We start from the raw sequence: 24582 nt of genomic DNA, 5'->3' as shown, positions 1-24582 counted from the left end.
ATAGCCCCATCCCTGTTCTGATTGGCTTTCCCAGTCACATGCCTGTGTTGGACTGGTACACTGTAGTTCCTGTTGTGACTCTTTGAAAGATGACACTATAGCTCCCTTCAAGATCAGACAAAGTGGCTTTCATATGGCTGGAGTGGTACAGGCAGGGCTTTTTTTCAGCTGGAGTGCAGTGGAACGGAGTTCCGGTACCTCTTGAAAATGGTCACATGGCTGGTGGCCCCGCCCCCTGATTTCCAGACAGAGGGGAGTTAAGATTGCCCTTCATGCTGGCGCGGAGGGCAATCTAAACTCCCCTCTGGCAATCAGGGGGCAGTGTCACTGGTCATGTGACCATTTTCGCTGACAGCGATTTAAGCTTTAACACACACACCCCTTGTTCCAGCTGACCCAAAGTGACGTCATTGTGTGGTCCTGGGAGCTGAGTTCCACCACCTCTTTTCCCAGAAAAAAAACCCCTGGGTACAGGGAATGAGGCCGTGGCTCCCAGCATCCTGAGTTCGAAACCTGGCATCTTGCAGATGGTACCCATGAAGGAGAGATGCTACATTCAAATGTCATAACTAACCTCTGTCTGCTGTGGGCATTAACACAACTGCTTGTGCTTGTACAGGCCTCTCCTTCCCGTTGCAAATGGAGTACTGTTGAAGGCTTTGGGAGCCTTGAAGCAAGCTCCAAATGCAGGCTCTTGGACAAATTACAGCTTGTTTCCTCCCTACAAATCAGGTTTTTAAATCAGAATTAAACTGCGGTTTAAATTTCTGGCATAAGGGAAGGCAATAAACTCTTAGTTTGCCCAGGACATTTGCATTTGGATGCAGTGGAGTTTGACTGAAAGCATCTCACACTGGCAGCACTTCAGATGTGCTCTGCACAAGAGGGAAGGTGAAGGAGGAGGAAGAACCTAATCACAGCAACGAACTGTGTTTGTGCCCAATGCAGGCAAACAAAAGTTTGTCATGGTGTTTGAATGGGGCAGATACATGACCGATGGGATACAATGAATCAGCCAAGAAGTGCTCCTGTGCAAGCCCTGTCAAAAGGAACAGGAGATGCAGTTCTCTTTGGTTTCAGTGAATCTTGTGCAGGAGAACTTCCTGGGGGGATTATGTACCATGTTAAGTTGTAAGCTGGGGCTGCATTTTGGAATTTCCATCTCAAGCACTCCAAGTCTTGGCCTGGCCCAAATTATTACCTGCTTTAACTTCGGGATGGTTACGAATTGGGCTATAAGTACAAAGGGTAAAGAGCCATACAGCAAAAAATACCCAAAACTCAATATTTAAAACAATTGGGATAAATTACATTTTTGTTGTTTACATGTCCCAAGACAACTCTTGGTATAAGTGTGCTGAAACTCCAAATTTCAGTTTCAAGGTTTCTCTTACTTTTTTATCTTCAGATGCTCTACAAGGAAAAAAATCTCATTTTGAAATACCAAATAAATCTAAGGATAATATTGATTATTTCCTTGTAATAATTGTTTGAATGACTAAATGGTAAAGGTTTTACATTTTTTAAAACAGTATTTCAGAATCCAGTATGGTACTCAAGGGTCATTGCAAAGTGCCTCAACTTTCTACTGAGAGCTTTTGAGATTGTTTTAAAAGAAATATGCTGCAGTAAAATCTCGACAGCCATTTGACAATCTATGCAAATGCCTTCAATAGCTTTGAAGCAGAGGAGAAGAAAGAATAGCTCTCCAAATAAGCTTGGATGCATACGAAAGTGTTTTCCATTATGAACGTGGCAAGATTTTAACAAAGGGCATGCATAATAAAAATGTAAATGAGTTTGCTTTACTAAAAGTATAACTTTAACGTCTTTTGTTGCATGCTGTCCTGGAACTTTCCTACAAGGTTATCTCTGTTTTGCATGGAGATTTAAACCAGAGCCTTCAATGGCATTTTTTTTTTAAAAAGACCCTGAACGGCCCATGTGTGATGTGCATGCAAAGCTATCTTAATGCTCAGAATATGAATTGCCTCTGGGTGGCTCCGGCACCAAGCAGAAAGCCAACTGTGTTGATACCAGGCAGCCTGATGGACTCCATGCGGCTCCCAGCCTGAAAAGTTCACCACTTTTGACATGTGATGTGCTCCTCGCAGCAACGGCAGTGCTTGTCACTGAGCAGCAGCACAAAGGTGACAAGTACCCCTTCTCTTGAGCCGTGCTCTTTGCACGCCCCCCCCCCCGCCCAGTTGGTCTGCCCATGGGTTCCTCCTGCCTGCCTAGTTACAGAGAGTGTTTCATAAACACTGAGGCCGGTGTGGGTGGATAGGCCCCAGCTGCCTTCCTGGACGTAGCCTCCACAATAAATTGGCCTGAATGATGAGGGCAAACAAACCGTGTGATATGCATTATTCCTGTCAATAACCCATCCCCGTGTGTTACAGTCTTTGTACTTAGGGTGCTGCAGCCTTTCTTCCGTCAACTTCCTTTTAGGCTCCCATTTTTCCCCTCCATTCATATTGTAACTAATATGACAGTATTCAGAAAATTATATGATAGCTGTATTGTATCATTATTGTGTGCCCAGGCAGGCGTATTTACACTCCCCCCCCCCATTACTCCTCATGCATTAGAAACAGGCAGCTTCTTGGGTTTTTTGCAGGTTCCACATGAGGAAGAGAATGAATTTGAGAAAGAATTCCTTCAGCAAGAAAACAAGGAGCTAAAAGAACAAATTGCTTTCTTGAATAAAAAGGTTGCACGCCTTCAAGAAGCTCTGAAACGCAAAGAGAGAGAACATCTTGAATCGGGTAAACTTGTTCATGGGACAAGGAGATTCAATGGCTAGATAGGCACAATATTAGGAAAATGTAAGATACAGCGCTGGAAAGTGTGGTGCACTGAGTGAGCTTCCGTACTTTTACTCTGAAAGAAGTCCCACTCGGTTAAATGGGGCTTATTTCTAAGTAAGCATGTGGATAGGCTTGTAACACTCTCTTTAAATTTTATCATTTGTCTATACTTAGAGATAGTTCTGAGCTTTTCCAATTTAGTAGGGTATAATCTTGTTTCAACGGTACGTTTTCTTCGCGTTTACTCTGCTAAGAAAAGAAAGTTTGTTAATTCTCATGAATGCTGATACTTTGAATATATTTTAGAGTTCTAAAAGTGAGAATGAACAGTACTAAATAATTCTTCCCAAATCTATGTTGTATTACAGTTTATACCGGTAACAAAGTGGCAACATCAGATTTTAGATGTTGCTCATGTGGTGCAGTATAATAAGAAATGTATGTAAATTAAGTGCAAGGGCTAATTACAGGACTCTGTGTAATCTGTCTTCAGCCCCAGTGAGAAAGGTGGACTATAAAGAATGTAAATAAATTAAATGAATAAATAAGAAGTACCTTCTCTGGGAAGAAATACTATCTTTTGATGGTGTGCAAGGTTTCTAGGAGAGGTCAAATATGTTTCAGAAGTTTAATTCTGAATATATTTCACTGATTTTTCATTTTAAAAAACTGGGGTTTATGGCATCTGAAAGCTGGTGTGTAGATACCTAATAATGCCAAATCTTAACATATCTGGACAAGTATGTCTAAGGCTGCAATCCTACTCACAGTTACCTGGGAGTAAAACCTGTTAAATTCAGTGGGGCTTACTTCAGTTTGCATTGGATTGGGATGATAGATGACTTGTTTGTTTGTTTAAAATATTAATATCCCACCTTTGTGCAAAGCCCAAGGTAATGTAGATTAAAGCCAGAAATGTGCTGTTACAGCTCTATCAATCTATTTATATATACTATTTTAATCCTACTTTCTGGACCTTTAGAGGCCCCCTTCAGGCTTTTTATACTAGCTTTACCTCAACAAAACCCCCATCAAACTACTTAATTGTCAAAACCCTTGAAATAAAGTTATAAGATCAGCAAACCTGCTTTGTAGGGATGAGAATGGGGTGGGGGCAGGGGTGTTAGTGCCAAAACAATACCTTTGGGAAAGAATATGAATTTAACATGAAGCCAGTATTGTATTAAGACTGTTCTATCACCTCATGCGATGATCTCCACCCCATCTCTCCCGCCCCTGTCCCCGGGAACATCAGAAACTTGGTTTGAGAGCAATAAAGAACCACCTGCTAAAACAGTTTGTATTAGCTGTGACTAAACAGCAAGGATGTCCAAGGCCAATATTAATGAAAAGCTCAGGATGCTCAGACACACTTGGCTCTTGAACTTATTTCTTAATCTCTCTCTCTCTGACCAGCCAGCTGAACAGCAGGAAGAAGGCTGTGAATGTCAAGGGCAGTAGCGAAGGTCACCATTCTGCCGTGGCCTCCATCCCCAGTGCATACCACTGGGTTTGCAGACTGGCCTATGGTGCACAATATGAATCTCTTTAAATAGCCATGTAATTTCATGGTCTGTTTCTCCCCCCACCCCACCCCGCTTCTTCTCCTACTTCTTTTAGATACTGAAAATAAACAATTGCAGGACAAAAGAGAAAGAGATCTGAAGACAATTGAAAAGGTACTGTATTTTTTCCCCCCTGACAGTGATGAATTACAAATCCAAAAGGCCTCTAAGCCTTGGTGTTACATTCAAAAGCTGACCGTCCTTCTAACAGTCTTAGCCTTTATCCCACTATCCTGCATAGACCAAACAAACTGGCATTCTTAACTTTTAGAAAATACAGTTATTGCGCTTTCAGTCAATAAGGTTTGAACTGGAAACATTTATGGAGACTTGGCAAGACAGCAAACGCTTTGCGCGTAGCAGGTCTCAGGTTCAATCACCAGTTTAAAGGATCAAGTAGTATGATGTGGAAGACTTTGACCCGAAGCCACAAGTGACACCTGACACAGGTTGGACACTTGTTAGCTTACCTCAAGTTTTGATGGGAAATGTAGGCGTCCTGGTTCTACAGCTTGGCTCTCCATTACAGCTGTAAAACCAGGACGCCTACATTTCCCATCAAAACTTGAGGGAAGCTGACAAGTGTCCAACCTGTGTCAGGCGTCACTTGTGGCTTGGCTCACAGCAAGTCAGAGTTGTGCTGAGCTGGGCAGAGCAGTGAGTCCAGGATGTACACCCTTGTGTGCCCAAGAAGACTGCGTTGGAAGCCACATCTTGTATCTTAAATTAGTGGCCTCATGGAACTTTCTCACAGCAGCATATGATACAATTTTGGGGTATAAAAGTGAGCTTCTGGCAGGTTATCTGCTTTCATGGAGGACTGGCCAAAAATGGACCTTAGGGAAAGAGCTGGCGTCATGCTCAAGAGCAGAGCTTGGCTCGAGCAGATGTGGGAGAGTGGGCCAGATCTGTGTGGATTCCAGCAGCAAGTTCATAAAAACCAAGGCTAGCCAGCCAGATGAGGACTCTGTAAACAGCTGGCAGAACATGAAAGGGTGCTTTCCTAAGTAGGCAGTAGCTGGGAAAGCAATGAGCAGTTCCGATTAATGCCCTTCCAGCCTCCTGGAGGGCAAACAAACCGTGTGATATGCATTATTCCTGTCAATAACCCATCCCCATGTGTTACAGTCTTTGTACTTAGGGTGCTGCAGCCTTTCTTCCGTCAACTTCCTTTTAGGCTCCCATAAGTTTGTTCTGCTTTGTAGCAAGTGCCTTCCTGATGGTTTTTCACTGTGTGGTAAATTCGAGAGGCCAGTACTTTTCCTGGTATTAAGGAATTAGAGCTGAAGGTTTACTGGCCCTTTAGCTAACTAGGAAAGTTCCCAGTGGACTTGTACTCGGGAGACCATCTGACAGTCAGGAGCAAACAGGTCTGAGTCATGGTGGCTCTGGCAGCTTTGCAGGAGTCAATTGGCTATAGCATGGCCAGCAGTGAAGAGTCGCCACTGGCTGGGTCAGAGTCAATGGACCCTGCAGTGAGGCCAGTGTGCTGCCCCCGCCCCCAGCCTCCCTGGTTTCTGGGCCACTTGGAGACCCAGTCCTCTGCTGTCAGGAACTAATGGCCAGAGTCATCCTCGATCCTATTATCTTCAGCATTTTCAATTATGATGCCTTTGTACAACTGTATCTTTCCAGATAACTTCAGAAACATTTTATTTCTTTTTTTAAAAAAATGCTTAAAAACATGTGCTGTCATCTAATGCTGCAACTTTCCCTTCTGACAAGTTTCTTTCAAATTTTAGCTAATGAACACGCAGGAAATTCTGAAGCTGGAAGTTGAGAGAGAGAAGCAGCGAGTTCAGTCGAAAGCTCGGGTACGTTACAGTAATACTAACGTTAAAGTATCAAACACAGGGCTTTTTTTCAGCGGGAACGCGGTGGAATGGAGTTCTGGCACCTCTTGAAAATGATCACATGGCCGGTGGCCCCGCCCCCTGATCTCCAGACAGAGGGGAGTTTAGATTGCCCTCTGTACCGCTGGAGCGGCACGGAAGGCAATCTAAACTCCCCTCTGTCTGGAGGTCAGGGGGTGAGGCCACCGGCCATATGACCATTTTTGCCCCCCCTTGTTCCAGCTGACCCAACTTCCCCCTTGTTCCAGCTGACCCAAAGTGATGTCATTGTGCAGTCCTGAGTTCCACCACTGAGTTCTACCACCTCTTTTCCCAGAAAAAAAGCCCTGATTAAGCATACTGCTTTGAAAACCCTATAGGGTCACTGTAAGTCAGCTGTGGCTTGTCAGCACTTTACACTTGTATTAAGCATAGTTTTGAAAGAACTCAGCTCAGGGTCATGATTGCAATGTATTGTACATCTTTCCTTTCCCCCGTCACATAAAATAGGAGCAGGGGTTGGGCTGATAAGTGGGAAAGTACATCACTACTGTACATGACAACTAGACAAGATGTGAGTAACCCATGGTTGAGGCTTGTAACATTTGTATTTTTTCTCACAGCAGTTGTGGAAGGCTCTGAATTGCATTGGGTCCATGGTGCTGGATGCAAGGGGTTTAACTGTTAAGAAAAGATTTTTTTTAAGTTAGTCTTAGTCCTTAGCGCTCAAATACAATATTGTATTACAGTCTTGTTGTCCCCTCTTGTGGGGGAGGCATTGAGCTAACAATTGAATGTGTTGTGAATGTGCACCCCAAATCTCGGTCCAGTCTTCAAGGCAGGCGCTGCATTACAAGTGATTTTGCAGGGATCAGGTTTGAGTTCATACTCCATGCCCAGAATAACCTGAATATGTAATTTGGAAAAACAGTGGATGTTTAATCAACCACTTACTGTAGAATTCATTTCCATATATAGCTCTGTTGTAAAAACTGAACAGCCAGCTAGGTCAGAACTTCAGGTGGCCACACTGATCTATCAGAAATTCTAAAATAACAATAATGTAATTATTAGTGGACCAAAGTACTTGAAATCTTGCTCACTATTTGGTGATGTTTTAGTTGGTCATAATGAAAGGATTGCCCTGCTGTGACTTTTCACTTTGGCCAAACCTGTCCAGACTTTACTCTGGACAGTTCTGTAGCATGTAGACCTTTCAAGAATATGGGGCACATGTGGAACCCCATTTTGGATCGGAACCGTGACATGGAAGAAGGAGGATTTAAACCTTTCTTCTCGGTGCCATTTTCCTTACTGAAATGACCCCACAGAAGTGCTGTTTGCCCCACGGGAGCAAACGTACAAGGTATAGTACGAGACCTGGTATGTTTGCCTCTGTGGGGTAGATAGCAGCTCTGTGAGACTATTTCAGATTGGGAAAATGGCACGTGAGTAAAGCTTAAATTTCCCCACACTGCATGCCACAGCCCAGTCAAAACTGAGGCTCTGAGTATCTGCCATTTTTTAAAAAAAGCCTCTCGAGTTCAATATGCAGAACTCCCGGTGTTTACTCTGGTTTGGCTCAGCCACTGGGAGTTTTGATTTATGGAAATTTTGCCGCTGCTACTGACAACAGGTTAATAAAAGGGCCCTGTATTGGATGTTTGCGTATTCTGCATGAATCTCATAAAAGCAGTGGGCACAATCCACCATCATTTCATAGAGGAGACATTCCCAGTGGCCTTTTGAAAGGAAGCAAGAACTTTCCAGATGGCTGCTCCTTTATTTTATCATTTGATTCTTGGGAAGAGGAGGGGAGGGGGGAACTTGGTTTCACACTGGCCACCGCCAGAAGGTTTTTGTTACAGTAAACTGTGTGGGTTTATTATATAAAAAAATAAAACACAGCTTGACTTGCTTTTTTCTAAATGAGCCAGAGAAGAATGATGCAGTTCAGAGGAGAAAAGGTTGTGAATAGCAAATCAATACCACTCCAGCTATTTAAATATTCACATTTTTTTGCAGCTTGTCACAATTTGTGCCAAGTTATAACTGCTCTGCTTATTTTGTTTTGTTAGTCTCAGCACCGTGTGTCACGCGTACTCGCACAGAGGGTCATATCCTGCGGGCTCTTCAGCCAGCTTCTGAGCAAGTAATAGAGACAAAAGCTGCACATTCAGAAGGGTGGCTGAAAACTTCTCAGCCTAAATAGAATTGAATTGTATTTTTTTTTAACTGGACCACTGCCTTGTAACACTGTAGGCTTTACCAGATAGACTTACTTTGGAACAAGAAGCACAACAGTACTAGCCATAGTTGCTCAGAAGTAAATCCCACAGTTCGCTAGGCTGCATTCCTAGGCAGAGTTACTTGAGAGTGCAACCTATTGAAATCTTCTGGGCTTGCTCTCAAGAAAACTATCTTTCTATACATTTTTATCCTACTCTTCCTCCAGGGAGCTGGGGTTGAGCAGCATGGTACTCCGCAAGCTTATCCTGACAGATACTCAACCTGTGAGGCTGAAATGAGTGTCTGGCTCAAAGTCACCCAATGAGTGTTGCAGCTGATCTTCTATTCTGGCAGCAGCTCCTTGTGGGTAATGGAATTCTGCTTTGGAGGTTCACCTTTAGGGTGACTCTTCTGAAAGAGTTTGGGGGAGGAGTGTGCTGCTGGGACGGAAGGCGAAAAGCCACTGTGTATACATGGAAGAATAGCTGAATTCCAGTTCATGAATGTTCAGAGTGTCATTGGATTTCTTGCACTGGAATTATCAACAGCCAAATCTGTATAGATTTGGAAACTAAGCAAGCCCCTCTACAGAAATGTTGTGCCCTAGGGGAAACCAACATTTCCCTGCTATCCTGCCTGGGTCACCAAGGCATTGCCCAGTTCACCACTTTCAATAGGTTTACAAGAACCTGCATTGCAGCACTGAATGATCTAGCAAGAGGGAACTGCTCGTTCTTTCTGCTCCCCTGCAGTATCGCTTAGTGTAGAGAAAAGGGTGCCCTTCGGCCACCCAGCTAGGCCTCCTCAAAGGGTGATTCTGGCATTCTGTAGTTGGAACTCCAGATCTAAGAACATAAGAAGAGCTCTGCTGGATCAGATCAGTGGTCCATCCGGGTAATTAATCAAAGGAGCTTCTAATCCAAGGCCTTGTATCGATATTTTTTTTCTCACCCACATTGTGAACGTTCATTGTGTTTCTTTTTTAAGGAAGCGAAAGAAGCACAAGACGTTGCAGCGAAAATAGCTGACAGTGCAGCAAAATCTGAGGCAGAAGCTGCAGCTGCAGCAAAGGTGAGTGAGTCTCATCGCTCTGTCAAATGCTGGATGGCCTGGTCTTCGGGTTGCCACCAACCTGGAGTATTAATGCCTTGCATCTCGAATAAAGGCTTAATGTTAGGAATTGGGTAGGTGAAGCTTTTCATGGACAGGGGTAAATAACAATCACCTGGTAAATTACATCTCATTAAACCTCTATTAAAAAGGGAGAAGATTTTTTTTTTCTCTAGGCTGTCAGCAACCCTGCTCAGTCTTATGGGCACCACTTAACACTCCTTGTAGTGTATTTAGCAATTTGTGTTAGAGTCACTTGCAGAGTATTTTGTACCACTTTAATGGGGCACATTAGCCCAAACATCTTATATGACTTTTGCAACCAGTTATGCATTAATAATACTCTCTAATTTTGTAACCCTGTTGCATTTCGTTGTTGATTATATGTATTATACTGCATTCGTTATATTGTCTGATTGGCATAATCTGCCTTGAGCCTCCGTGAGAAAGCCAGACCATAAATGAAGTAAGTGACAACAGTCCCGCTGAATTTGTCCAAACATCCACCTAGCTCAGCTTCCTCCTGCAGTGGTGAGTCAGATGCTTCCAGGAAGCCCATAAGCAGCAACAATCTTCCTTTATTTGTTTCCTGTATCTGGTATTCAGAGATATACTGCCTCAGAGGTTCTGTTCAGCCTATCATAGTTAGTAGCTAAATCGGGGGGAAAGCATGTGGAAATAATAAATATTATTTAGAATGCCAGGTGCTGTACAAGAAGTAAAAAGTGCAAGCTGTTCATAGATTTACAATGTAAAAAACAAACTGCTGTCAATATATCTAATTCTTAACGTGTCCCCTTCTGTGGAGACATCTTGAGACTGGAGCCATAAACAGACAAGACATATTTTTCTACAAGCCTGAGAAAAGCCCCAGGCTTGCAGAAAAACCTGAAATCTAAAAAACCAAAAAAACTTGGGGTTTAACCTGTCCCCCCAAAATAATAGAAGAACCACCTGTATCTTTAAGAAAAAAACCCCTCTGCAGTGGAAATTCTGAGGGTTGCTAGGCAATGACAACAATATTGCCAGCTTTCAAGCCTTGGTTTCTGTCAGAGCGAGGAGGCAGACCACTTCCTAGACCTGTTTTGGTGTTTGAAGGAAGGACCAGGTCCACGGCACGCTATTATTCAACAGCAGCCACCATACAAAAGCCAGTGTTGTGTAGTGGTTATAAGTTCAGACTAGCATCTGGGAGACCCAGATTTGAATCCCTAACCTACCTTACTGAAAAATGTTTCCTACTTTCAGGCTATTCTCCATCTTTCTTTTATTGAAACAACTGCCTTCTCAACTGAGTGACTAGAGAGAGGGGGCAATTTATGTCAGCAGTGTATTGATCTGTTGATATAATGCTTCTACTTGTTACACTTGTCACATGTGAAGCAGCCTTATACTGAGTCAGGCCATTGGTCTATCAAGGTCATCATTGTCCGCGGGCAATCGGAATGGATCTCCAGGTTTTTCATATCACCTCCCTGATACATTTAACTGGAGTTGCTGGTGACTGAACCTGGGATTTGCTGTCTGAACCGCGACCCTCCCTTTAGCCCACAACAGGTTATACTACAGTAAAGTTGTTAGTCTTTAAGACTCCTTGTTTTTTTCAACAATAGATTAACATAGTTACACTTCTGGAATTTATATTTAACTTAATTTTGCTTCTTGTTAAACAAGTATTATAACTTTTGTTATTGGTTCAAAATCTTAAGACCTCTTTTACCAGAGGGAAAATAATCTCTCTGAGCCAAGCTACAAGCGACGAATGACACTTGAATGGCAAGTGAACAGACTCATGTGTATTCCTCCCTGTTCACTTGCACTCCACTCGATCACATAGTATTCCTCCCTGTTCACTTGAGCTCCACTTGCACTCCACTCGCTCACATAGTATTCCTTCTTGTTCACTTGCGCTCCGCTTGCACTCCACTCGAACACGTAGTATTCCTCCCTGTTCACTTGCACTTGTGATCAAGTGGAGCGCAAGTGGAGTGCAAGTGAACAGGGAGGAATACACTTGAGTCTGTTCACTTGCTGTTCAAGTGTCATTCGTCACTTGTAGCTTGGCCCTCTCTCTCTCTCCCTCTCTCTCTCTCTGTATATGTGTGTGTGTATAAAATTCAGCTTTCCAAATTTTATTTTTGTGAGGCTTCCAAAACAGAAATTCCAGAGCTCAAAATTCTTACGCAATGTGGCCCATCCCTTTTTCACTGCCGGCCGGCTCTTTCGTTCACTGCTTTGACAAGCTGAATGCCAAAATAATACTGGATTGCTTTTGTATTCCTTTCCAAAGATAGATTGAAGTTAGAGCTAATAAACATGGCTAAAGTTCACTGTTTTCATACTTCTTCCTTCAGCTTCAGAGTACAAACTAGTACTCTGAAGTCAAAAGGGTAAAATTCATGCACAGCTCTCCTTGAAGCTGAATGGCTTACAACCAGCATTTGACATTATTAATCAAACATATTTTGAAAACTGTGGCATTCGGTGAGAACACAACATATGCTGAGATTAGTATTATTCCAGAAGAAGGGCATAAATGGGGCCAGTTAATTATAATGGGTAAATAGTTTCCAAATATTTGTAGTTCGTACCGAGATACAAAATGCAATCTGTTATCAAGATGTTGGTGTTTACTACAATTTAAGGAGGCAGTCTAATAACTGGTGTATTACTGTTCAGCGCAGTGGTTATACAATGTCATACTAGAACCTAGGAGAACCAGATTCAAATTTCTGCTCTGCTGTGGAAGTTTGCTGAGTGACCTTAGGCCCTTCACATTCTCTCAGCCTAAACTACCTAACAGGGTTGTTGTGAGAATAAAATGAGGAAGAGGAGAATAATGTAAACCACTTTGGGCCTTAATTGGAAAGAAAAATGGGGTATAAATTTTAAGAATGGCTTTAAAAATGTTTCTTACCATTCTACCATATCCAGAACCCCATATTTCTTGGGAATGAGGCCAAAGTTTTTTGCTATAATTTTCAAATTTAAAATGTGTATACTCTTATCAATATTACATATGAATGCAATAATATTACAGCCACACCTAAATGAACTAGGCTTCAGAGACCCAGTTTCTTGCCCCACATGTTGAATGTGTCCAAGACAACTTTGCCCTTTATGTGAATCAGTCAGTAAACAGAAATATCTGGGTATTGGGGGCTGAGGCTTATGGGACAGAATACAGTAGAGTTCATAAAGGAGACGTAAAAGAAAATAGAATGTAATTACTGTTAAGTACATATGCACGCTGTACTTTGTTGCACTGTTATCTTCTAACACAGGTTTGTTGCTTTTAGATATAGTGGAGGACACCTGCAGCCATTTCAAAAGATTTCCAGAGCCGTATATTTGTATATATCTGAGCTGTGTTTGCATAAGATTTCCTTTTCCCCCCTCAAAGATATAAAACATAACAGGATTCCTGTGTTTTAATGAAGTCACAGCCAGCTCTCACAAAGATCATATTTTTCAAATGGAAAAATATAATGTGTGTGTGTGTGTGTGTGTGAGAGAGAGAGAGAGAGAGAGAGAATGTTTAAAATTAGAAATGAAATATAAAATGTCATTCTTATGTTACCTGATTATTGCCTCTTTCTTTATAACAGCAAACCACACCGTTCTGTCTAATCCACTGTACATAGCATACAGATCTGGCCAAGCCACACATTTATTACAACATAAAAATAGCTCATCCAGGATTGTGTATATGCAATTCATATTTAGTTGCCTGAAAAAATGTGGACTGAAATTGCATTTGGAAAATGAGTTATACGTTGTAACTTGTAATGCATCCATAAATTGATAAAAATTTGTATGTATCTTTAAAAATTTGGATAATGCCTGTATAAATGCCAGACTTGACTTTCCTTCTTATTTAGTAATTTATTTTCAAACATATCCCCTTCAAAAACATAGGACAGCTTACAGAGAACACGCCATCTTGTTCAGTGGCTTACAGTGCCATCGTAAGCAGAGTTACACCTTCCTTAGCCCACTGATTTTCATGTGCTTAGAAGGTGTAACTCTACTTCGGATTGTGCTGTAAATGAAAAAGAAAAAAGTACTTTGCGTGAACGATTCGTATGATGCAACCTAACAAGTCTAAATATTATGGAGTGAAGTGCTGTGTGCATTATGTTACCTGTCCACCTTGAAGTATGAATGTGATGGATACATTTGTGCTCATTAAGCCACTGAAGAAATCAAAACACACATGGCATTTATACAGGGCTGGCTCAAGATATTTTGTCATCCTTTGTTGTTTGGATGGAGAGCCAGCCCTGTGCTTATATGTACCTTGTTTAAGATTTTCACTCTTGACCTGCCAGTATTTGTGTGAGGGTTTGGCTGTGGTCTGTGCTAGAAGGTAAGACCTGTTCTACACCTCAGAGCCCTTGAAATCAGCAGCTTGAGCTGGAGTTCAGAATGTAGCAAGCAGAGGGTGCTGCTCTGTTGACCAGGAAAAGGTAGAAGGCCTTGTCCCAGTCCATAGACGAGGTCAATACAGAGCCTTCATACCACTTGTCAGTGGTAAGGGGTGATGCTGAATACCCCAGTCCTGAATGTGCTCAGACTAGCTCCCAACTAGCTCATGAGACTCACTAACTCTCAGCCTTGGATGCTATTCAGTCCCCAGAGCCTCCAGTAATTTGCCTCACCTATTCCATTTCCAGTTCTTCCTTTTTTTGCCTACCCTTGTCCTATCGCCATACTTCATGTCCGCTTTGGCTTATAATAAGCATTCTGCTGCGCTTCCCAAAGTGCACAGGTTATGTCAGATCCATTGTTTCAGGGTTTTGCTGGTGTTTTTTCCCAGGCACAAGCAGACCAACAATCTAAAAAAGAAAAGAAGACAGCAAAAGAGCTCAGAGAAGCAGCAGCGAGGGAAGCAGCGGCTAGAGAAGCGGCTGAGAAAGAAGCGGCTGAGAGAAAAGAAGCTGCAACAACAGAAGCAGCCGAACTAGAAGTTTTGTTTGGATCTCAACAGGATTTGTTGGCAAGTCTCTATCAGAGTGACAAGGTAATGAAATCATTCCTTCCATGCCCACAGTATCTTTGTGAATGAACATAAAATAGTTTTGGCCCGTCGTGTGAAAATTGTTGCGACAGGAGGACAATCTAAAGACGTATCTCCAGTTTGCTGGGTTGCCGTGATCTTCACTAACTCACCTTCAGCCAATCCCACATTCCCAGCATAACCTATCTCACCAGCTTGTGGTGAGGATAAAAGGGAGGAGGGTAGAAAAACGTGTATGATGCTCTGGACTTCTTGGTGGAAGGGTCAGGTAAGAATGTGCTAAATATGTTGCACCAAAGAACAGTAACTTAGGGCACTAGTCAGAAATCAGTGGGCGGCCACCTGCAGTGGACAGCCGTAGACCAAATTCCTCCCTCTTCTGACATGCTCTTTTGGTAGACAAAGGCAAAAAGTGAAGTTCTAAGGATAAGAAGTCTGGAAATTATGTTACACACATCCACATGCATCAGAATTCACTTCTAATGCCATGATGTCAAATAACTCCAAAATTTTGATTTACATTTGGTAAGAGGACAAGTGCGTCAGGGTAGATGAAGCACGGGACTGCCTCTCTCCGTGTGTTCTACCCTGGCAGCTTCACTCTACTGAGCAGGGCCTTCTGCAGGTGCCGCTTTGCACATGGGCAAAAGCAACAGCCGTCAGTACGTGTGCATTCTCTTTATGAAATGGCCTACCTGAAGAGGTCAGGAAAGCTCCCACTCTCCGGCTTTCCACAAACTATACAAAACTGAATTATTCAAGAGGGGTTTTTTAACTCGGATAGGAAGGCTGTAAGATAAGGAAGCAGTCTTAAAAGAGTTTCATCAGCAAAGGGAAAGGGAGTGACTGTAGATGTTACTGCTGCTGCTGTAAGTATGATAAATTATAGACTTTACTACTATTGGCCCCCCTACTTTTTAATTTATATATTAATTGTTCAGAGACTGTCAGGCCCTGAATTTATTGTTCCCTCCTTAGATCAGCAAAAAATATCAATCTTACTATATGCAGATGATATGGTTTTGATCTCTTTAACCAGAATGGGACTGAAGAGGCTTTTGCACAGTCTAGGTGAATATTGTAAGGAAGAAAAACTTATAATTAATTACTCAAAAACCAAAGTTATGGTTTTTCAGAAACGGCCCAAAGTGTTTAAATGGAGCATACAAGGTACTCTAGTAGAACAATGTAAATCATATAAATACCTAGGTTTAACTTCTAGCGAAACCCTCAAGTGAGATGTTCACCTAGAATCAGCTAAAGCATTAGCCCTTAAGACAATGAGAGTTGTAATGAGATTTTATTACACCAGGGGAGGTCTCCTCATAGACCCAGCATTGAAACTTTTTGTTAGTAAAATTATCTCCCAATTGCTGTATGGTATTGAGGTCTGGAGGTGGAAAGATCAATTACTTCTAAAGTTGGAAAGAATCCAAAACCTCTTTATGGGGCGAATTCTGGCACTCCCTAAAGGGACACCTGCTGCCCATTTACGAGCTGAGTTGGGACTCCCTTCAGTGAGGGCTCGAGCCCACCTGATAATTATAACATTTTGGGGGAAAAACCAGCTAAGAACTCCTGACTCATACAGTAATCTTAGTTTCCATCTACTGAATAACAAAGATAATGCTCGCCTTCAATTTATTAACTACATCGTTGCCAGATATACTATCCCTGATGATCTATTGCAGCCCTCAGGGAATAGCTTTGATCTTCACGATTGGGTCTTTAGAGAAGATGCCCTAATTGGCTTCTCTGATTTCTCAAGCAAGGTTTGCCCCTTGGTTTAATATGATTAAAAAAGATCATTGTAAGGCCTCCTACTTAACCAACATAACTGTGTATAATCTTAGGAGGACCTTTACTTCGATGTATTGTTGAAGGCTTTCACGGCTGGAGAACGATGGTTGTTGTGGGTTTTCCAGGCTGTATTGCCGTGGTCTTGGCACTGTAGTTCCTGACGGTTCGCCAGCAGCTGTGGCTGGCATCTTCAGAGGTGTAGCACCAAAAGACAGAGATCTCTCAGTTTCCACACTGTGACACTGAGAGATCTCTGTCTTTTGGTGCTACACCTCTGAAGATGCCAGCCACAGCTGCTGGCGAAACGTCAGGAACTACAGTGCCAAGACCACGGCAATACAGCCCGGAAAACCCACAACAACGACCTTTACTTCATTGCGCTTTCAAACAATGCCTACAGAGATGCTAGTGGGTCGATATAAAAAGACGCCAGTTGACCAACGCACCTGTATATGTGGTCATTCAGTGGCGGACCTCCCTCATTATATCCTGGCTTGACCTCTATACGCAGAACCTAGGAATAAATTCCTGGCCAAGGTCTCGCTTGCTCTACATCCCCTGCCTGTCTCTGATAAGATTGTCACGATGCTCTCCGACAAGGATTCTTTTATTTCCCTAAGACTGGCGCTTTTTGCTTTAGCTGCTAGGAAGATCAGAGCAAAGGAACCAGCCATTGATTCGCTGTGATTGCTTTTAGAAGGTTTTATTAATTTTAAAGCTTTTTTTAGTAGGACATTTTATGTGGTTTTGAAGTGTTTGATTACCTGATCATTTTGATTATGTATTATACTGACATTCGAGAGTGTTTTGATATTGTGAAGGCCAATGGCCATATACAATAAAACGAATCTGATCTGTTACTACTATTGCTGTAAATATAATCTTACAGGGTAGTTCCTCCTATGTTGTTTAATATGCCAGTCTTAGAATTCATGCTCTGTTTCAGCATTCTTGAACTGTATATTGGATTTAAATCTTTGCAAATTTGCATGTTTATATTCCATTATGAGTATTGAAATGTCTTTGGAATTGACTGTGCTGACTCACACTGCGTAATCCACCTCGAGTCTCAGTGAGAAAGACGAACTATAAATAATGTAAATAAATAACTAAAGCTGAAAAGAATTTCACAAATGTAAAGTATAGGACTTTGGAAGAACAATGTGACTGAACCTTAACTGGACACACAACTTGTTTCAAAAGACCCATCAAGATTATTTCAGGTGGGTTGGTCTGCCATCGGAAGGCGAGATTTGAGTTCAGTAGCGCCTTCCAGACCAACAAGAATTTCAGGGTATGAGCTTTCGAGAGCCAGAGCTCCCTGGTGTATCTGGTGAAGGGAGCTCGGTCTCTCAAAAGCTTTACCCTTGAAATCTTGTCGGTCTTGGCGGTGCTGCTGGACTCAACCCTTGCCATCAAGAACATGTTGAATTTGGTCTCTCAGTAAGAGGAGGAGGGCAGCCCAGCCCTACAAATAACAGCACACACAGGAAGAGGAAAATCAAAAAGAGTCCAGTAGCACCTTTAAGACTAACCAATTTTATTGTAGCATAAGCTTTCGAGATTCAAGTTCTCTTCGTCAGATGCCTGATACAGAGACTGGTCAAATACAGAAGAGCAGGAGAGAGAAGAGGCAATTAGGGGGAGGAAGGGGGAGGGAGCAATCAAAACATTCCTTTGCTAGTATATGTAAACATCTCCTTTTAGTGTGTGTATCAGTTGGCTTCAAAGGAGTTTGCCCTGTTAGTTTGTAGAAGCCAAACAGCTAGACCATCCAATTCCAATGCAGTATGGGCCTTCGATAACCACAGCTCTCCCTGCCAGATGCATCTGACAAAGAGATCTGTGGTTCCCGAAAGCCCACGCCAGGTGCCACTGAGCTCCCCCAGACCCCACCTCTGTAAAGGAAATCTGTTACCTGTGGTAATGTGATAACCATTCATAGTCCCTATTCAGTCCCAGCTTGACAGAGTCAAATTTGCATATGAATTCCAGTTCAGCAGCCTCCCGTTGGATTTTGTTTTTGAAAGGTTTCTGTTGAACTACAGTGACCTTTAAGTCCTTGATGGAATGTCCTGGTAGATTGAAGTGTTCTCCCACTGGTTTCTGGACGTTTCCATTTCTAATGTCAGATTTGTGTCCATTTATTCTTTTGCGTAGAGGTTGGCTGGTTTGTCCAATGTACAGAGCAGAAGGACATTGTTGGCACATGAGGGCATATATCAGATTGGAGGATGAGCAGCTGTAACTGACGAAGAGAACTGTGATTCTCGAAAGCTTATGCTACAATAAAATTGGTTAGTCTTAAAGGTGCTACTGGACTCTTTTTGATTTTGCTACCACAGACTAACACGGCTAACTCCTCTGCATCTATGACACAGGAAGAGGAGACTCTGGTTTTCTGCTTTCAGCAACCCAGAAAACTGTCGACAAACCCAGCTGTTCAGGCACCTGTGGCTACTGGAGGCGGGGGCACCTCATCCCATTGGGGATCCAGAGCAGTTTACATTATATTCCTGCCCTCCATTTTATCCTCACAACCACCCTTTGAGGTAGGGTAGGCTGAGAGTTTGTGACTGGCCCAGGATGACCCTGCAAGCTTCATGGCAGACTGGAGATTTGAGTCTGGGACTCTGAGGTCCTGATACCGCACGCTAGCCACTACACCGTACTTGACAGAAACAGGCAGATGCTTTGGTGATTTACAGATACTCGAAGACACTTCCTTTTTTTCCAGCATCTACAGCCACGTATATCTGTTACAATGTTATGCTTCTTGCATACAACAATAAGTAATGCACGGCTTTCTCTGTTTTGTAACGTTTGCTTCATTTGTAAAGGATGCTGCGAGGAAAGCATTACTCACTGAGGTAACGCGGCTTAAACAATCCGAACGTAAAGCAAGGCGCTACACAGAGAGGTATGCACACAAGAATTTACTTGATATGCAAGGATTGTAAAAAGCCATGTTTGTTTCATGATTGCAGAATGCACTGATACTGTTTCCCTTTTTAGACTGGAACTAGAACTTTATCAATTGAATCGATCCTGGGAATTGAAGTTTCAAATCCTAAAGAGAAGGTATGGCACGACTCTGTCTCAGCTTTGCCATAGTTAAGCATTTTAAGACCCATTGATTTTACAGGAGACTTAAGCACAAGCTGGTCTCTTCCAGATCAATTTGGTGGGGCAGTTTAGCCCGTTTGCCAAAGGCAGGAGCACATAATAAAAATAGTCACTAATGTTTGCTAAGTATAGGAGACAAAGTGAAGTGGAATTTGATGCAACTGACCCAAGCCCAGCTGCCATGTAACCATCATACATTTTGCCCAGAAAGGCATATGAATACATGAAGCTGCCTTATACTGAATCAAACCATTGGTCTGTCACAGTGAAGAATGTCTATTCAGGTTGGCAGCAGCTTTCCGGGGTCTCAGGCAGAGGTCTTTTCCGTCAGTCATTCTGCATATAATATAAAGCAAGTACTGTGTCCAGTGAGCCGCTCCTTCTCCCTAACACCAAAAGCTGGACACAGCAATACTTGGGAGCTCTCTTAGGAGCCTTCTGCTAATGCACAGGATTAAAAGGTAATGCAGTCATCTTAGTGCACTCCAGAATTTTCCCAATTATTGGCCATGGGCAGGACAGAAGTGGGCCTTGAAAACGTCAGCCATTGTGTTGAATGAGTCTGCCACTCTATGCCCATCAATGCTATGCCAGTTGCAGCAGCGTCTCTGCCTGGGACATCATCCTATGGAAATCCCATCACTGGAAATCTCTTCATTGCCTGGTGCCATCCCAGAGACTTGACTGACTGAGCAAAAGGAAAGGAGGCAATGTTAACGGGGATCTCCAGTTGTGAGGAGGATGCCTGCCTGTAGTTTTCAAAGATAGTTAAAAAGGAGGGCTTGGATTTGTGGCTCAGTGGTAGAGCATCAGCTCATCATACAAAAGGTCCGAGGTTCAATCCCTGCATTAACACTTTAAAAAGGATCAGGTAGTAAGTGATGCCAAATATCTCTGCCTGAGACCTTGGAGAGCTGCTGCCAATCCAAGTAGATAATACTGACAGTGATGAACTATTGTCTGATTCAATATAATGCAACTTCAAGTGTTTGTATGTATCTAAAAGTACGTATCTTCTGAATGTCAAGAGAAAAGGTACCTTCAGTTTTAATGCAAAAAGAGAGAGAGAGATCTGTGCCCTAGATATTAAAAGTTTGGAGAAATCTTGTGTGCTCCAATGAACATAATATGGATGAAAGGGAGTTTAATGTCGTTGGAATTCTACAGATGTAGGCAACATGTGTAACTTGAACCACATCATATTTACCAGCACTGAGGATGGTACAGAAGCAGAGGCTTCTCTTTGACATTTTGCCCTTAAACAACTTTTACCAGTACCCTGCATTTTATGTGCTGTCCTAAGCAGAGTTATAAGCCCATTGACTTCGGTGGGTTTAGAAACGTGCAACTCTGTCTAGGATTGCACTGTACAAGATACTCTTGAGATTGGTTTGGTTTGGTTTTCTATCATAGGGAACTATGATAGAAAATAGCAATATTGATAGTAAAAACGAACAGCGTGTAAATATTCCTTAACTGGTTATGCTTCCAGCTTCTATCTACTTATCCTTACATTTTTTTTTGAAAATGTAAATATTTGTTCTTTAGAAATCAATAAAGGTAATAAAAGCTATGGAATAAAGCAATATGCAATGAACAATTTGTATTTTTCTGAGTTCAAATAAGCAACTGGATCCAATTCTTCTGTGAACTTCCTTAGTTAATACTAATGCTTAGTTAATACTGATACCTAATACCATTCAGCAATGGCCAAAGCTTTCATTAGCCACTCCTTGATTGCTGGGTTCACAGGCTTTAGATAATAAGACCAGTATTTTGTAGCAGCCAATGAAAGGTTAATTACAAGAAGCCCAACAATACAGAGAATGCTTCCATCCAAGAGGTTCAATAATGCAGTCAAGATTCAATCCATTAAGATTCTTGTTTTGTTCTTCTTACTGATAAAAATGTTGAAGAATTTTGTATATTTGTTGTATTTTCAGGACAATGGTGTTATCTAGCAGTTACCTTGGGCTTGGATTCTGCTATTCTTTATCTCTCTCTCTCACACACACAATATTTGTATTCATGGGAAATTATAGGGGCCCTCTTGTGGTCAACATCTAACATATTTTCAATAATGGGAACTGAGGCTATGGGTTGGATCCTATCAGCTGCGGGCCGTGGCTCTTTCTCCACTTTTTCCTTCCTGCAGCAGTTCCCTTTGACCCCTAGGAAAGGCTGGGATGTGTATCTAGGGACCTGTATGGATAAAAAAAAAAAACATGCAAGTTGCTGGATGACGGAAAAGGAGTGAGGAAATCAGGCAAGATTGCACCTCTTCCCTCTAATGCCAGTAGAAAGCTAGTAGGAGCCAGCCCTTTGTTTCCAAGCAGGTGATGTGTTTCAGAAAGTTAGAATCATCAGATAAGAATGTGTGACAGGGCGGGCCATCATTCTGTTTAGTAAGACTCAGAGCCAAGCTACAAGTGACGCCTTACATAGGTTGGAGACATGTCAGCTTCCCTCAAGTTTTGATGGGAAATGTAGGCATCCTGGTCTTGCAGCTGTAATGGAGAGCCAAGCTGTAAAACCAGGATGCCTACATTTCCCATCAAAACTTGAGGGAAGCTGACAAGTGTCCAACCTGTGTAAGGCATCACTTGTAGCTTGGCTCTCAGAGAATGGAAGTTACAATAGCTTCTGCTTCATAATTTGTTGTATGTTGCTCAAGAACAGCATTTTAGTGCATGTGACATGCAATATGCTTCTCTGGGCTGACCTCTCTTCCTTTGATTGATAGCTCTGGTGAGTCCAGTCTTTGCTGGCTTTAGGCATTCAACTGTAATCAAGTCAGCCCTTCTGTCAATTCAATCAATTTATTTTGATACAAAATCAGATCTGGAGAGTAAAAGAAGAATAGAATAGAAAACAATAAAAATAAGAATAGGGAAGATACGTGCAGTGCAACGAGCACAGAACTGTGGGTGCAGGTTATAATAATAATAACAACAACAGCAACAACAACAACATTCGATTTATATACCACCCTTCAGGACAACTTAGTGCCCACTCAGAGCGGTTTACAAAGTATGTTATTATTATCCCCATAACAAACACCCTGTGAGGTGGGTGGGGCCGAGAGAGCTCTAGAGAGCTGTGACTGACTCAAGGTCACCCAGCTGGCTTCAAGTGGAGGAGTGGGGAAGCAAACCTGGCTCTCCAGATTAGAGTCCCGCACTCTTAACCACTACACCAAACTGGCTCTCAGTTCAGATCAGTTCCCCTGGAGAAAATGGCTGCTTTGGAGGGTGGACTCTATGGCATTTTACCCTGCAAAGGTCCCTCCTTCCAAAAACCGTGCTCTATCCAGCCTCTGCCCCCAAATCCCCAAGAATTTCCCGACCTGAAAATGTTTAACAGCAACAACAACAACATTCACCCTGTGAGGTGGGTGGGGCTGAGAGAGCTCCAGAGAACTGTGACTAGCCCAAGGTCACCCAGCTGGCTTCAAGTGGAGGAGTGGGGAATCAAACCCGGCTCTCCAGATTAGAGTCCCGCACTCTTAACCACTACACCAAACTGGTTCTCAGTTCAGATCAGTTCCCCTGGAGAAAATGGCTGCTTTGGAGGGTGGACTGTATGGCATTTTACCCTGCAAAGGTCCCGCCTTCCAAAAACCGTGCTCTATCCAGCCTCTGCCCCCAAATCCCCAAGAATTTCCCGACCTGAAAACGTTTAACAGCAACAACAACAACATTCACCCTGTGAGGTGGGTGGGGCTGAGAGAGCTCCAGAGAACTGTGACTAGCCCAAGGTCACCCAGCTGGCTTCAGGCGGAGGAGTGGGGAATCAAACCCGGCTCTCCAGATTAGAGTCCCGCGCTCTTCACCATTACACCAGACTGGCTATCTTGTAGGGGGCACTGAGAGATGATACCTTCCTCCCAGGGCCGGATCTATGGGGGGGCAGGGGGGGTAGTCTGCCCCTGGCGCCGCCAGGGAGGGGGCGCCGGGAGCAGCTCCCAGCTGCCAGAGCGCGCAGGCGGCAGTGCGGGCAGCCTCGCAACCCCCGCGCTGCCTTTTGCCTGCCCTTCAGGGCAGGGGGTGCGCGGCAAGCCGGCCGCCCCCTGTCCTGCGGGGAGGCGAATGGCGCGGGTGGCCTCGCAGCCCCCCGCGCCTGCCTTGGAGGGCAGGGGGTGCACGGCAAGCTGGCTGCCCCCTGTCCTGCGGAGCAGGCGAAAGCAGCGCGTGGGACTGCGAGGCTGCCCACGCCATTCGCCTGCAGGGAGGCGAATGGGGCGTGTGGCTTCTCAGCCCCACACGCTGCCTCCGTCCGCCCTGCGTGATGACGTCACCAAAGTGACGTCATCATGCAGCACGGGGAGCACGCGTGCGAGACAGTAAGCCAAAGGTTGCCCCGGGCGTGGGCAACCCTGGATCCAGCACTGCTTCCTCCAACAACGAAGTAAGTTAATGAGGCTCAGTCAACCGCTTGCATATCCCACACAACCGAAGGCAAAATTTGGCAACTTTGTTAGTTATCTCCTGGGATGAGTCTGCAAGAAAGAGGGAGACAGTTTGATGTAGTGGTTAAGAGCGCGGGACTCTAATCTGGAGAACCGGGTTTGATTACCCCCTCCTCCACTTGAAGCCAGCTGGGTGACCTTGGGTCAGTCACAGCTCTCCGGAGCTCTCTCAGCCCCACCCACCTCACAGGGTGATTGTTGTTGTGGGGATAATAATAACCTACTTTGTAAACTGCTCTGAGTGGGTGTTAAGTCGCCCTGAAGGGCGGTATATAAATCAAATGTTGTTGGTGGTGGTGATGTTGTTGTTCAGATCTTCCTGTAAAATTGACAAGATTGGAGCTATATAGTGAGATCGGATGTTATTGTAGAATAGGCTGTGAAGTAGAACATGTTCAATAGACTCTACTTTCCCTGTATAGCTTGGGCAGAGCTGCTGAGGGAGTGGAACACGATAGTATCTGCCTTCCAGGAGGGCTGGAGGTAAAGCGTTGAAGCGAGCAAGGGTAAAGGATCTCAGATATTTCGTGATCTCAACGGATCTAAGATAATCTGCTGGTTGGAAGCATTTGGCATGCTGCAGAATTGTGGGGTATTTCTGTATCTGTGCCCTATCTGATTG

The 24582-nt window shown here is 43.4% G+C and overlaps 1 protein-coding gene across 1 annotated transcript in view; it reads left to right on the top strand.

The window, feature by feature from the left end:
* Positions 1-24582, top strand: part of C11H10orf67 (chromosome 11 C10orf67 homolog) — a 57959-nt gene that overhangs the window by 20833 nt on the left and 12544 nt on the right. Inside the window, exons 7-13 of the mRNA XM_054990955.1 lie at positions 2621-2768; positions 4431-4489; positions 6118-6189; positions 9424-9507; positions 14366-14569; positions 19207-19286; positions 19382-19447. Of these exons, the coding sequence (XP_054846930.1) occupies positions 2621-2768; positions 4431-4489; positions 6118-6189; positions 9424-9507; positions 14366-14569; positions 19207-19286; positions 19382-19447 (713 nt within the window). The remainder of the gene's footprint in view (positions 1-2620; positions 2769-4430; positions 4490-6117; positions 6190-9423; positions 9508-14365; positions 14570-19206; positions 19287-19381; positions 19448-24582) is intronic.

The sequence above is a fragment of the Eublepharis macularius genome, chromosome 11 (assembly GCF_028583425.1).
Source record: "Eublepharis macularius isolate TG4126 chromosome 11, MPM_Emac_v1.0, whole genome shotgun sequence".
NCBI classification, from domain to species: Eukaryota; Metazoa; Chordata; class Lepidosauria; order Squamata; family Eublepharidae; genus Eublepharis; species Eublepharis macularius.
Note: the sequence above shows the minus strand (reverse complement) of the source record. Positions and strands in the feature narration are given on the sequence as shown.